Raw genomic sequence first — 15,994 nt, 5'->3', positions numbered from 1 at the left:
AACATTAGATTCTATATGGAATGCTCTGTCTTCTTTAGAGAAAGCTATATTATCCCTAACGCAAATAATGAAGGACACTAATCTTAAGATGCAAGTTATGGAATCTCAAGTGGCTAATTTCGTTACTAAAATTAAAGTTTTGGAAACAAGAGTTTCTACTGTAGAAACTGCTCAGAGTAACCTGATACAATCAGAGATAATCCACACAATGAAATTGGAAAATTCCTCAAGGATTTTGAATCTAAGAGTTTTGAATTTTCCTTACTTGCATCTGGTATCAGCAAAGGATTTCTTTAGGAATTTTCTTATTCAAGTTCTTAAAATGCCAGATGAAGCATTACCTGCCTTCATTTAAGGATGAAATACCTGTAAATCCTCCTCAAGAAGTGTCCTTAAATATCACGGATATTTTGGATTTAACACAAGAGACTATCATTCAAGCAAGAAGAACGTTACTTGTAACTTTTGCGTTTATATCAGAGAGAAATTTCACAATCAAAGTCATTATTTCATGGGCAAAGAGTTTAGATATTTCCTGATATAGCAAGGTCTACGCAGGAATGGCAAAAGAAGTTTATTTCGATGAGAGACAAGGTGGTGTCATGAGGAGCAAAATTCTCTCTAAGATATCTGTTCAAATGTCTTCTTCATTTTCAAAATTCCAAGTATTTGTTCTTCGAGCCTTCACAGTTAAGGGCCTATCTGGATTCACACTCCTAGATTATGTTGCGTGGGGGTTACGTCTAAAATTAATGTAGGGGGTACCTCTTGAGCTTCTTTTTATTTGATTACCGTTGTTCGCTCAGTAAACCCTTGGTCTCCCGGATTGCCTATTAAGAAAATATGTAGAGATCTGATAGGTTTGAAAATTTGTTTGGTAAAATTAATGCGAGAAATATTTTTGGTTATTTATCTAATCTCTTGACATATGTATTTTTTGTGATTGTGGAAATTTAATAAAAATAAAATTAAAAAAAAAACCCAAAACACCGAAGCAAATAATTTGTTTAATCTTTCCACGATGGCCTTATCTTTCCTATGTGCCCCTTTAACCCCTTGATCATCTAATGGTCCAACCGACTCCCTCACAGGCTGCTTCGGATATATTTAAGTTTTTATGAGTTTTTGCCTCTAAGGCCAACTTTTTTTCAAATTTTCTCTTAGCCTGTTTATCAATGTTTTACATTTAACTTGCCAATAGTTATGTTTTATCCTATTTTCTTCTGATGGATCCTTCTTCCAATTTTTGAATGAAGATCTTTTGGCTAAAATAACCTCTTTCACCTCAATTTTTAGCCATGCTGGCAATTGTTTGACCTTCCTTCCACCTTTCTTCATGCTTAGAATACATCTGGGCTGCACTTCTAAAATGGTATTGTTTAACAGTGTCCACACCTGTTGCACACTCTTAACATTTGTAGCTGCACCTTTCAAGTTTTTGGTTTTTTTTAAACTATTTTTCTCGTTTTATCAAGGTTTCCCTTTTGAAAGTTTAGTGAAAGTTTAGTGCTAGAGCCATGGATTTACTTACTGCCCCCCTTCCAGTCATTAATTCAAATTTGATCATATTATGATCACTATTGCCAAGCAGCCCCACCACAGTTATGTATGTTATATTATGCACTGACTTTCTGAAGTACCTCATCTCTGCTGTATTCAAGAATGCTAGTTTTAGATTAAGACTACTGAGGACCCTGCCAACATGCTGGAATGCAGCCAGCCAACACCCCAGACCCATTAGCTGATTGGTCTAATATATTCTCAAATGAAATGCACTGCTCTAATCTAGAATCAACACTCGGCATATACTCTGATTGGTCAGTATGAAAGGTATAAAAGATTATCCACATTACTGAAACTTTGGGGTGGCTGGGTGATTGTGCAGTTGTATGGACCTGTCGCCCCCCAGAACAAACTATTTCCTCGTGCTTTGTTCTGTTCCTTGTCCCTATCCCTTTGTCTCTGTCTTTCCCTAATAAAGTCTCAAGTTACCTATTGCAGCTGTACTTTCTTTAGAATAAACAGTTACCTCTCACAAAATCCTGCACTCCACTGAGAATTAGATCTAAAATTGCTCCCTCTCTTGTTGGTTTCTGAACCAATTGATCCATAAAACTGTCATTTATTCCATCCAGGAATTTTTCTTTCTAGCATGTCCTAATATTTCACTTACCCAGTCAATATTGGGATAATTGAAATCTCCCATTATTACTGCACTACCAATCTGGTTAGCTTCCCTAATTTCTCTTAATATTTCACTGTTAGTCTCATCTTTTTGACCAGGTGGACGGTATTATACTCCTTTCACTGTATTCTTCCCCTATACACAAGGGATTTCTACCCATAAATTTTCGATTGTGCATTTAGTCTCTTGCAGGGACTTTATCCTGTTGGACTCTGTGCCATCCCAGACATAGGGGCGGATTTTCAGAGCCCTGCTCGCGTAAATCCGCCCAAAACCGGGCGGATTTACGCGAGCAGGGCCCTGCGCGCCGGGAAGCCTATTTTACATAGGCCTCCCGGCGCGCGCAGAGCCCCGGGACTCGCGTAAGTCCCGGGGTTCTCGGAGGGGGCGTGTCGGGGGGCGGGCCCGGTCGTCGCGGCGTTCCGGGGGCGTGTCGGCAGCGTTTTGGGGGCGGGGACGGGGGCGTGGCTACGGCCCGGGGGCGTGGCCGCGCCCTCCGTACCCGCCCCCAGGTCGCGGCCCGGCGCGCAGCAGGCCCGCTGGCGCGCGGGGATTTACGTCTCCCTCCGGGAGGCGTAAATCCCCCGACAAAGGTAAGGGGGGGGTGTAGACAGGGCCGGGTGGGTGGGTTAGGTAGGGGAAGGGAGGGTAAGGTGAGGGGAGGGCAAAGGAAAGTTCCCTCCGAGGCCGCTCCGATTTCGGAGCGGCCTTGGAGGGAACGGGGGGAGGCAGTGCGGCTCGGCGCGCGCAGGCTATACAAAATCGATAGCCTTGCGCGCGCCGATCCAGGATTTTAGTGGATACGCGCGGCTCCGCGCGTATCTACTAAAATCCAGCGTACTTTTGCTTGAGTCTGATGCGCAAGCAAAAGTAGGCTGATCGCGCTTCTTTTAAAATCTACCCCATAGAGCGCTACCCCACCACCATGTTGCTCCTCTCTATCATTGCGATATAATTTGTACCCTGGTATAGCACTATCCCATTGGTTATCCTTTTTCCACCATGTCTCTGAGATGCCAATTTTATATATCATCATTCACTGCTATACACTCTGACTCTCCCATCTACTTTTTAGACTTCTGGCATTAGCATACAAACATTTCAAAGTGCATTTTTTGTTTGTGTTAACATTCTACTTTTCAGTTGACTGGGCTAAATTGGAATCTTTTAGCTCAGATGAGTTTTTAATTATAGCACTTGGACTAGTTTTCTTATTATTGGAACCTCTCTATTGGGATGCCCTAACTCTAATACTTCTTTAGTATCCTTTGAAGATACCTCCCTATTTACCATGTGCTGCTGAGCGACTGTTGGCTTTCTCCTTTGATTTAGTTTAAAAGTTGCTCTCTCTCCTTTTTAAAGGTTAACATCAGCAACCTGGTTCCACCCTGGTTAAGGTGGAGTCCATTCCTTTGGAAAAGATTCCCCTTCCCAAAAGGTTCTCCAGTTCCTTAAAAAAGTGAATCCCTCTTCCTTGCACCAGCATCTCATCCATGCATTAAGACTCCGGAGCTCTACCTGCCTCTGGAGACCTTATTGTGGAACAGGGAGCATTTCAGAGAATGTTACTTTGGAGGTTCTGGATTTCAGCTTTCTACCTAAGAGCCTAAATTTGGTTTCCAGAACCTCCCTCCCACATTTTCCTATGTCGTTGGTGCTCACATGTACCACAACAGCCGACTCCACCCCAGCACTGTCTAAAAGCCTATTTAGGTGGCGCATGAGGTCCACCACCTTCACACCAGGTATGCATGTTACCAAGCGATCTCATGCCCACCAGCCACCCAGCTGTCTACAATCCTAATAATCGAATCACCAACTATGACTGCTCACATAACTCTTTCCTTCTGGGCTGTAGCCCTGGGAGATACATCCTCGGTGTGAGATCCTTGTTACAGGATCGTTTCCTGCTGCACCAGGTTGATGCTCTCCGATCAGGATATTTTCCTCCACCATGGAAGCACCAGGGATCCAGACTGGAGTTGAACTTGGCTACTGTGTCCCTGAAGGTCTCATCTATATACCTCTCTGTCTGCCTCAGCTACTCCAGGTCTGCCACTCTAGCCTCAAGAGATTGGACTCCTGGTTTTTGCCTGCCCTCTGACTAGCTATTTAATATAAACACACAAAACTCCTGGTTATTTTGCCTGCCTTCTGACTAGCTATTTAATACTAACACACTAAAAAATATATCCCAATAGTTTATTTCTCCCCAAAATTTTTAAATTCTAAAAAAACTTTCCCAAGCAGTACTTACCAATTCTTTTCAGCCACCAGCAATTTTCCTTTCCTGTTTATAACCCAGATCAGTCCAGACTCCTAGATGTATGCAAGCTCTCCTATACTGGGCAGGAATGTAATAGATCCACTCATAATATTCTCTCTCTAAACCCCTCAGAGTCCGGATCCAACCAGTAAGGTCTGGAGAAAATGCGTAACTACTTCCAAGTAGCCGCCCAACATATTTATTGTGAAGAAACCAACTGACACTCAGCCCGTGAGGTTGCCTATGCCTGAGTCGAGTGAGCCCTTAGACCCTCTGACAAGCCAAGGTAGTCGCGTTCTTCAGCCATCTCGCAATAGTAGCCTGGATGCCTTCCACCCCTTTCTTGGCCCATTCCAAAGCACAAAAATATGATCTGATCTCTGGAAACTATTAGTCACCTAGAAATGCCTTAATAACTTCGCCTCATATCCAATACACGAAGTACCTTCACATGTGGCACAGCCAAATCCAAATTTGTAAAAACGAATTGACTAAGAAGAAAGGATGAAACAATCTTCAGCAGAAATGAGGGCACCATTTGCAAGGATACCCCATTCTCTGGAAACTGAAGAAAGGGATCTTTAAAAGCCAACACATGAAGCTCTGAAATTCTTTTGGCTGAACAAATTACCACTAAAAAAAACAAAACACTTTCAGGGTTAAATCCTTTAGAGGTGCCCCAGCAATGACTTGAATGGAGCCTCACACAACACCCTCATCATCAAATTAAGATTCTACAAGGGACAAACCTCCCGCATTGGGGGCAGTAAGTGTTTTGCCCCTCAAATTAAATGAATCACAGCTGGATGCACCGCACTTGAAGACAGCATAAAGCTGCCATCTGTACCCGAAAGAAATTAGAGGCTAGACTCCTCACTAGACCTTTTTGTAAAAAGGTCAAGGTATAGGAAATTGAAGCCTGAGTAGGCTGCATGCTCTGTTCAACACAATAAGCTTAAAAAAATACTCCACACCTAACATAAGGCAAGGATATGGACGGCCGTCCAGCCTGCAGTAAGGTGGCAATGACATCTTAGGAATACCGGTTCCTCTCAAAAACGAAGCCACGAGACAGAAGCAATACACCAGGATCCACAAATATGGGTCTCTGGCACAACTTTCTTGGAAGGTGACTGAACCTTAATGGACCATTCACCGCCAAGTTTACTAGGTCCGCGAACCAAGGTCGACATGGCTATTCCAAAGCCATTAGAATCAGTTCACCCTGCCTGTAGCACCCTGCCCAGGATCGGCCATGGTATAAAGATGTAAAGAATCCCTGGTAGCCATGGTAACACCAAAGCATCAATTCCTACTGCTCTGTGTTCTTGCCTGCAACTGTAAAAGCATACCGCCTTGGCGTTTTGTCTCAATGCCATCAAGTGCATGAGAAGCATTCTCCATCTGGCCCGAACGAGAAGCATTGCTTCCTCTGACAGCTCCCATTCTCTGGGGTCCAACTTTTGCCTGCTGAGAAAATCCACCCTCATGTTGTCTACCCCAGCTATGTAAGATGCTGCCAGAACTACCAGAGGCTGCTCCGTCCAGTAAACCAACAACTGAGCCTCCTGAGAAACTATCCGACTTTTAGTCTCTCCCTGCCAGTTGATATATCACTGTCATTGCATTGTCCAATAGAACTTGCACTGCCTGACCTTGTAACCATGGCAGAAAGAAAAATAAGGAAAAGCGCACTGCTCTCATCACTAACTGATTGATAGACCATGATGCCTTCTCCTTTGACCCTACGTGGTCTGGCCCTGACACACCACTTTCCAATCGGAAAAGCTGGGGTCGGCAGACCCTATCACCCAATCCGGGATTTCCAACTCCATACCCTGTTCCATATTGATCCAACCTTTTCTCCGTTCTTCTTGGGGAAATGGAATCATCACTCTTAGCTATTGCAAGCGGTGCAGTGTGTTGCGAACTGCTATCTGTTTGGTGTGAGTAGCACAAGTGGAGACGATGAAGGCTTCACACATCGGGCGTGTAAATTCTGATGTGTAGTTGTCATTTTATCACTCCCAAGACCCACTGGTCCGTTGTGATTCTGGTCCACTACCTGTAAATGTGGTAGTGGACCCACTCGACAGCCAGAAGAGAAGCGTGGACTGGCCCCATTTCAATGTGAAGACTTAGCTCCCCCAGTTCCTTGACCAGTGGTATCTCGGTTCAGTTTTTGCTCACATCAAAAGGACTGGGTCCTGCCCGAGCTTCATCTCTGTACTGTCAAAGGGCCTCTGTTCTGTGGATATCATCTATAGTCTCTAAAACACAAACTGGTGGAAAAGGATTTCTTCCCCCCCCCCCATTGGCTTGTCCTCTGGCAATATATAGAAACACAGAAACATAGAAATAATGGCAGAAGAGGACCAAATGATCCACGCAGGCTGCCCAGCAAGTTTATGCCAGTATCTGCTGCATTGTGCAGGTTACCCCCATGCTTATCAGTTTACCAGACCATAAAAATCAGGGCCCTCGGATGCTATTTTATGTATTTATTTGCTTTTATATACCGACATTCGTTGGGGTACATCACATCGGTTCACATTATAACAGGTAATAGTATGACAGTGGGGTTGTACTATTTTTACATTGTAACATTAACATACGTAGGAACATTTTAAATTATATGTAGGAACATTTTTACAATGGAAACAGAGATATTACTTGTACATTGCAACAATTATGCAATTTCCCTTAACTGTTGGTGTGAAAGCAGACACCGATGTTGGAGTTGCATCTAAAGTATCAGGCTTAGTGATTAAGGGTAGTAAGTGCCTCAACAGCTAGTTATCCCCATTTATATTTGTTCCCCAAACCATAAAAGTTGGTGCCCTTATTGGTTGCTGTCTGAATCCAATTCCCCTTTTTGTCAGTCACTGCTGTTGAAGCAGAGAGCAATTATGGAGTTGCATTAAGCCTTGATACTTTTAAGAGTAGCAACTGCCATACCAGCAAGTTACCCCCAGTTACTCCCATGTACTCTTTTCTTTATTTCTATCATTTAGCCTTTAGGGATCCATAGTGTTTATCCCATGCCCCTTTGAATTCCTTGACTGTTTTTGTCTTCACCATCTCCTCTGGAAGGGCATTCCAGGCTTTCACCATCCTCTCAGAGAAGAAATATTTCCTGACATTGGTTCTGAGTCATCCTCCCTGGAGTTTCATTTCCTAGTTCTATTGATTTCTTTCCAATGGAAAAGGTTTGACAATTGTGCATTATTAAAACCTTTCAGATATCTGAAGGTCTGTATAATATCTCCCTTGCACCTTCTTTCTTCAAGGGTGTACATATTCAGATCCATCAGCCTCTCCTCATAAGTCTTCCAGTGCTGATCCTCACCATTTTGGTCACTCTTCTTTGGACCACTTCTGTCCTGACTTTATCCCTTTTGAGTTATGGGCACCAATATTGAATGCAGTACTCCAGGTGAGGTCTCACTAAGGACCTGTACAAGGGCATTATCACCTCTTTTTTCTTACTGGTTATTCCTCTCTCTATGCTGACATCATAACTCTGGAGGATGTCTTAATCAAGTCATAAAAGGCATCCACTATATAGGCCACCGCTGCCTCCAAGTGCTCCACCTGCTTAATGGAGGACGATGACGACGTCTCCTTCACTTGCAACTGCTGAACCCAGCTTCTATGCAGAAATCTGCCGCATACCACAGCCCGGATACCCAAAGCAGAAACCTCAAAAATCCTCTTAAGGTGAACTTCCAGCTTACGGTTCTGCACATCTTTCAAGGTGGCAGACCCTGTTACTGGAATGATGGTTTTCTTGCTTACTCCTGAGACCAAAGTGTCTACTGTCAGAAGCATCAAAATCTTGAGTGTCTCCTCCAGCAACGGGTACAATGTTGCCATGGTCTCAAGGGTGTCCCACTCCCTGATGACCAGGTGCTTTACTTGCTTGCGGAAGGGAAAGGCCTTAGCTGGACCTCTCAAGCCGACCATGATGGTGTACACCCTTTCCTGGTCCGTCTCCATCTGAGGACGTTTGATGCCTAGCTGCTTAAGCACGTGGAATCAAGGGCCACAACTCTTCCTACAAAACCACTGGATTACCTTAGGGTCGTCCAACACGAGCGACAGGCCTTGCCTCAGTCCTTGGCCAGCACCATGTATGACCCGTATGTGCTGCCTCCTTGTCACTCGCTACACGGTCTTGTCAACGCCGGAACCCCCAGTTACCGCCGGCTCTCACCTGTGTCTGGTGGGATCAGCGATCACTCACAGAACGAGTTGAAGTCAAGAAACCCTCTCCAAGCCCCTGTGTAAAACAATACAGGTCATTTCTTTCTTTTTTTTTTTTTTGTAATAGATAAAGACAAAAAGTACTTTCCTAAATGCTGCAGAGTGGTTGCTGCTTCCAGAGGGCTCTCCAAGGAATCAAGGGAACTGGGCCACCAGCTAATCAAAATCCCCTCAGTGTCCAGGGACGAGTCAGTACCAAGAGTCACCAACCCTCTGCTTGTCCAACTCAATCAGGGAGAATTGCCCTCACCAGGGATCTAACAACCCCTTAGGAGGAAGCTCCTGAAAGAAATTCTTCTTCCTCTTTTTTTTTTTTTAAACTCCAGACTGCAGGTTTTACACCTCTACAATCTACTGGAGACAGAGAAATACTGAGGGACTGCAGGTGGCAATCTTGGTTAAGGTAGCAGTGCCAGTAAAGCTTTTCTTTTCTGTCTCCATCTCTCCATCTGCTGGCAGGGAGTCGAAACCCAGTAGTCTGGACCAATCTGGGGTATGAACAGGAATAAAGGATTTCAACACATGCACAAATACCTTAGATGTACTGGCCTCATGCAATCAACATTTGGGAGTTGGATTTCCAGAATGCCTTGGGACCAAACATAGATTTCCCTTTTAAAATAAAACCATGTTACTTTTGAATTTATCTGTACTATAGGTTTAGCAGACTCACTTGGAATCCTCTTATGCCTGGAGCATGTGTTGTTCCCATTATGTTTTAAACAAGCAATCTTGCTGATGGTAAATGTCTTGTGTGGACCTTGCATTAAAGGATTTTGACACATGATCTGAGAAATCACAAAAATTTATGGGTTTTTTTGCAACCACCAAGTTTATTCACTCCAACGATTTTCATTGGCTCTTGGAAAGTCACTATTGGTGAACCTTAAATGTTATAAGCCACCTTAGGATTTCAGCACTAGCATAGGCTACCATTACATTTTTTGAACCAGCAGCTTCTTGCTGCTCCTGTACTCTTCCAGCTTAATTGAACTCAGCTATTGCTGTGCTTACAGCATCATGAGTGTTCAATTGCAGCCCAGAGATTCTTCCCTCCCTCCCTCCCTGTTTGTACCCACCTCCCATCTAGCCCAGCCATTACTACAAAACAGCAGAAAAGCCTTTTCCTTTGGTGCATTTAATGGCCATAGCCATGCAAAAGAAGATTGCAACAAAGATCTTCTGCCTAAGTCGGGACTTCCCAGGCCTGTTCTGTATATCCCAAAGCTACCCTCATGTCCCCCCTCCCCCAGTCAGTTAGGTTTTCAGGATCACCACAATGAATATGCTTGAGATAAATTTGCAAATGTTGGAGATCCAGTATATGCAGATTATCTCATGCACATGCTGGATAATCTGAAAACTCAGCTGTTATGGGTGTCATTCAGAAGGTTTGGGAAGCCAAGGTGAAGAAACCGGTTCTATCTGCAGTCCTACACAAGTGCTCTTTTGAGCCAGCTAGTAGGTATTACTTTTGTTTAATGGCGGATACTCCCTCCACCAACATGGATATATTCTGCTGTACTTTAATTTGCATTTGCTAGTTGAATCAGTGAATTTTGATAATCAGCTCAACAAAAAACTCATGTGCATATTGGGAAGCTGTTGTATTTTTTAATGGGGTTATTTAGATGCATGCTGTATGCTTATTTCCAGTGAATGAGCTGTGGTCAGTGTTTCCAAATACCGTGGTGGGTGAGAACGCTACCCAGGAAGCTGCTTCTCTGCCGAGTACCAGCCACAGTCGCCAGGACAGAGAAGGTGCAAAGGAGCAGGATAATCACTCAGCAAGTACCGTGGCATTGGCAGGCAGTATGCTGAGCGAGGTGCAGGAGTCATCCTACAGGTGATTACAGACCACAGAGGGGGGCAACAGAGAGAAGAGAGTGAAGGAGAAAGGGAGAAGAGAAAGATGGAATTGGAGAGAGGAGGAGAAAACGAGGGACAGCTTGAAGGGGACTGAAACTAAAAGACCAGCAGCACCTAGCCTCACTTATTGATGTGTTTTCTTTCTTTTCAGAGAGGGGATAAACTTTGAAGTGGAAGTGGAGGTCGAAACACATCCTCGGACAATACGGCAGCAGAGTCTGGGAAGCATAATATCTGTCCAGAGCCTTTCGGTTGAGTCCCTGGGATGCTCCCGGGAGCAGCTTTGCTCCAGTGACACTGCCAGCAGAGGGACTACAGCAGAAACCCGCAATGGGGTGTAATATATATATTTTTAAGCCATTTGAGAGCAACTTTTATGGGATTTTGATAAAACTGTAGATTTATGAAGTTGCTGTGCTGACTTCAATGTATGGCTTCTATTCTATTAATAATAGAAGAGTTCTGCACTCCTCACCTCCAAAGAGATCTGTTAGAACCTCTTTCCTAATAACAGACTATTATACCTCACTTTACTGTGCAGTCCTTGGATCCAGCAGTGGATAGGAGCATTGAGCTGGTATTAGTAAGAGCTGTACCAGCTTATAGGCCGGTACTGAGCACAGTCTTAATGAAATACCCAAAACTGGATTTGTGGATGGACATCATATGTCTTCTTACCTGAGAAAGAGGCTGCAGGATGCACAAAATGCAACAGCGTATAACAATCTCTCCAGGAACTTCTGCTTCAGAAGTCGAATGGGAAGAAATAATAAAACAAAAAAAAAAAGACAGGGAAGACCAGAGAGGTGGGAAGAGAAAAACAGACTAGGGTGACAGAAGGAATAATACAAAGATTAAAAACTGATAAAAAGGGTGATCAGGCAGAAATTATACTCAATAAAAGGGTAAAAGGAGAAAAGAATAGAAAATAGTGAGTAACTGAATGAAAATAAAACCCCAAAGGGCCCAACGTATTAAGACTGAACCATGGTGTAAATGGCCATAACGCAATGTGTACCATGGCAAACGCTGGCAAGAATGCTGCATCCTCTTGTGTCAGTGCTCATGAAGAATTGCCTGCAGAAATGGAGGGGCATTTCCCCATGGAATTGTCTGAATACAGCGTGTTGCTATACACTGCTGATAAAAAAAACCCCAAAAAACAGCAACACATCACCCTTGCAGTGGAAATGACAATTTTCAGTAAAAAAAAAAAAAAATTGCTTTCATGTAAAATGTATTAGCTCTGTAGAAAAGGTATTGGATTGTATTTTCATATTAGAATAATTTGTCTGCCCCATGGTGGATTACTGTTGCTTGTAAAGCAGCAAGAGCAACGGTAGCACTTCGAATGAAAAATGCCTACAACACGGGACCTCCTTACGATGCATTCTTTCCCATGTACAAATAAAACCCTTCCCTGAAGCCAGCCGCAGTGAGAAATATACGGCCGTGCATTACGGGAATCCTTTTAAAGGACTGATGCAGGCTTCCCGCCGGCTGTTGTGACCGCTGGTTCTGTCCTGTGAACATCTGATGAATTGCTTCCCTATCACTGAATGGTGTTAGTAGTATCCTAGTCCTTGGCTTGTTCTGAAGGAGCAGGAAGCCCAGACAAAATGCCAAGGACTGAAGACAGTAAAGAAGGGAAGCAGAGAAGAGAAATGACATGTGAGTGAATATGCACTGGTGCAAGGAGAAAGGAAGGGTCACAGTTCAGAGACAACTTGACCAGAAAAAACCCCCCACAGAAGTAGATTTAGATAGTTTTGACAGTCAGGTGTTCACTGGTACAGAAGCACAGAACAAAGCCCTGTTGGAGGTTAACAGTGACAGGAGAGATCTAGGAGCCTCTCAATCCATGGTTCATCATTCTGTGTGTTCTGTATATATGCAGTTTTCAGTCTCCCTCCGCCAGCACCCCCCAAACACAACAGGTTTTCCTCCCTCCATCCATATCTTTCTCGCCTTTTTCTCTCTGTCTGGTTTTGCTCGAATTTTAGGTAATAAAATAAACAAATGAAAGTGGTGTCTGCTGTTTGTAACTGTAACTGCAAACTGAACAGTGGGTCACAGAGCAACCTCACATAGGTTACAGAGGTCTCATTTGTACAGTGTGAGGGGGAGGAAGAATGCATACATTTCACATACCTCTTACTCTAGAAAAATATAAAAAGTGCTCTGTAATGTGAAACAGTTATCTGTTTTGAAGGCAGAGAATCATTTCTGATTAAAAAAAAAAAAAATCAGCAAAAGCTTAACATCAACTTCAGTACTGATGATATATAAATCATTCGCTCAATTCCTTCTGTCCCATATCTTGTACATTGCATGCATTCAGGAGTAGACTTTAAAAAGCCTACGCGTGTAAATCTATTGGATTTACGTGCGTAGGTGGGATTATGAGTGCCGGGTCTATTTTAGAAAGGCCCAGCGATGTGCGTAAAGCCCCTGGGACGCGCGTATGTCCCAGGGCTTTGAAAAAGGGCAGGGGAGGGGAGGGGCGGTCCAGGTGGCAGGGCGGGGTCAGAGGCTCCCAGCACAGCAGCCATTTGCCGCTGTACCGGGGGAATTGAGTGCTGGCAAGCTGCCGGCATGTGTAAACTGTGCCTGCCTCTGGGGGGTCGGGGGGGGTCTAGGTGGCAGGAGGGTTAGGGGATTGGGAAGTTCCCTCCGAGGCCGCTCCAAAATCAGAGCGGCCTGGGAGGTGCTGGTGGAAGGCTGCAGGCATCGGTGCATGCAAGTTGCACAATTGTGCACCCCCTTGCGCACGCCGACCCCCGATTTTAACACATACGTGCACCTGCGCGTGCATGTTATAAAATCGGGTGTCCCATGTGCGCGCGCCGGGTATCGCACACACATGGACGCGTGTGTGCAACCTGTTAAAATCTCCCCCTCAATGTTTATGGTAAGAATAAGTGGATATAGGCTGCAGAATCTCAGCCATCTCAGGTGCGACAGCCTCCTCTCGCCTACCTATAATTAACCCCCATCCCATCCCAAGATTCTTTTCATATTTGTAAGAGACAACTCTGTCAGTCCATTATTCGAAAAGAAGTTCTTTATTGGATGGATGTGGCCGCAACATCGGTCAATTGCATACAACAATACAATACAATTACTAAAAATTACTAGCATTCATTCAATTCCAAAACATCAATTACTAATGTATTCTCAATCCCCAGTGGTGACCACGCCCTTACCTGTTGAATTTCCATTCACTGAATGCTTCATAGAATCCTGCTACTGCAATGTAGCGCTGTTGTAGATGCAAGGCCATCGAAGTCGTGCTCCAATTCAAAAGTGCTCCATAAAAGTAATCTAGTAACCTAAACTGTTAAAATGTAAACTGGAAATGACTCATTACACTTACCAATTAATATTATTTACAAACTATGTTACCGACCCTAAAATGGCACCTATGTAAATTAAGATACGTTAGCCTCATTTTATGTGCCTTAATGTAAACCGTTGTGTCTGTTCCCACCAAACGACGGTATAGAAAAATGTTAAATAAATAAATAAATAAATAAAATAGTATCATGCTACAGCAGTGTAGCACCATTGGGGAACACAGTGCCATTGAAGCCTTGCCCCTTAGGTTATCCTGCAATTCGATCCTGATTACCGACAAAATTCTCTGCAGTGCAATGAAGTCCTGCTCCACAAAAGAGCAAGTAGCATAATTTTGGGTGATGCACAGGCCAATCCTGGCCACCAAAGCTGAAGACTTGACAGGCAACTCATCTCACTGTCACCCACCGCTGCAACGTAAGAGCAGGGATACCATGCTACTTGGTATTCAGCTTTCAATATTTGCACACGCCATGCACTCTTGGTTGTGATCAACCCCCGCCTCAAGCCCACCTCACTTGCCGCGGACACCCCATCAACCCAGATGTGGCCATATCTTATAACCACTAATGCTGCCTAGAGCTTTAATAGCCCTCGATGCTCTTGTTCAATGACTTGGAAAGCCATGATAATGCTGAAAACAAAATGCATACTGCTCTGGGGATAGCCCAACCCCTCCAAAACCACAGGAGAATACTGCAGATTGTCACCAACATATGTGATTGCCTCCATTCTGAAATGTGCTGAATACTGCCATGTGCCTATCAAGTCCTCCATCCCGAAACCTGTGGGATTTATCTCGTGGGATGTGCTGTGTGCAGTAATAATCGAATGGGAATATGGCAGTCCTGAATCACCCCAATTACCACCAAGCTCATTTCTCAAGCCTAGATGAATAGCACTAAATTGCCTAGTGGCCTGGAGACCTTGCGGTAAGAAATATAATAACTATTGTATAGTGCTAGGTTGCAAGAGTCACCAGATCTCACAAAACATCAGTCACGACAGTAAAATCATACTAATAAAAAAATATTTTAAAACAGCTGAAAATAGAATATAGAATAATTAAAAATGCATATAAAATTATTAAAAGTTCCCAAACACTAATTAAATATTTCAAAACAGAAGACATACCAAATTATAGTAAGGATAAAAATATCCTCCACTCTCCATCCCTGGGAACTTTAGATTCAAATCATTCTGAGATTGCATGGATTAGATAGGGGTGGGGGATACACACAGACTTTCTACTCTCTCCTTGACACACACGTACACACAGATGCCTGCTTGATCACTGACTCATACTCTAACATACTCATGCACTCTTGCTCATATATGTGCTCCCTGACACACATAGCTCCCTGACATATGTAAAAAAATAAAATGCTTTTACTTATATTGGTGGTTAAGAGGGGGGGGGGGGGGGAATCCAGGCAGAACAACAGGGTGGACTATAATTTAAAGCTCCAGGAGGAAGTGTTGTTTAGCTTGGAAAGGGGGTGGGGTGCAAAGTCCCTGCAAGGTTTTCTTTTTTTTTCCTCAGCCTGAAGATGGGAGGGCTGGCAGCAGAGGAGAGCAATTAGGGGCCTCTCCCCTTGCGTTCTCCCCCTCACTCAACCTAGCACCTCCCCGCAGTCTCTCTCCCATCACATTGCATTATCATCTCCACGCAATTTCTCTTCCAAGCCCATTTCATCGTCTCCCAGCAGTCTCTCTCCCATCCCATTTCAACATCTCCCTGCAGTCTCTCTCCTATCCCATCCCATCATCTTCCTGCAATCTCTCTCCCATCTCATCCTATCTCAGCATCTCCCTGCAGTCTTTTTCCCATTCCATTCCATCATCTCTCTGCAGTCTTTTACCCATCCCATCATCCCCAATCAGTCTCTCTCCCATTCCATCATCTCCCTGCAATCTCTCTCCCATCCCATCATCTCCCTGCAGTCTCTATCCCATTTCATTACATCATCTCCCTGCAGTCTCTCTCCCATCCCATCATCTCCCTGCAATCTCTCCCATTCCATTCCATCATCTCCCTGCAATCTCTCTCC

The 15,994-nt window shown here is 44.1% G+C and overlaps 1 protein-coding gene across 1 annotated transcript in view; it reads left to right on the top strand.

The window, feature by feature from the left end:
* LOC115088252 (E3 ubiquitin-protein ligase RNF19A-like) overlaps positions 1-12,611 on the top strand; it is a 96,481-nt gene extending 83,870 nt beyond the window's left edge. Inside the window, exons 8-9 of the mRNA XM_029596347.1 lie at positions 10,374-10,563; positions 10,738-12,611. Coding sequence (XP_029452207.1) covers positions 10,374-10,563; positions 10,738-10,927 — 380 coding nt within the window. The 3' untranslated portion in view covers positions 10,928-12,611. The remainder of the gene's footprint in view (positions 1-10,373; positions 10,564-10,737) is intronic.
* The last annotated feature ends 3,383 nt before the right edge of the window (positions 12,612-15,994 follow it).

Source organism: Rhinatrema bivittatum, chromosome 3 (genome assembly GCF_901001135.1).
Source record: "Rhinatrema bivittatum chromosome 3, aRhiBiv1.1, whole genome shotgun sequence".
In the NCBI taxonomy this organism is placed as follows: domain Eukaryota; kingdom Metazoa; phylum Chordata; class Amphibia; order Gymnophiona; family Rhinatrematidae; genus Rhinatrema; species Rhinatrema bivittatum.
Note: the sequence above shows the minus strand (reverse complement) of the source record. Positions and strands in the feature narration are given on the sequence as shown.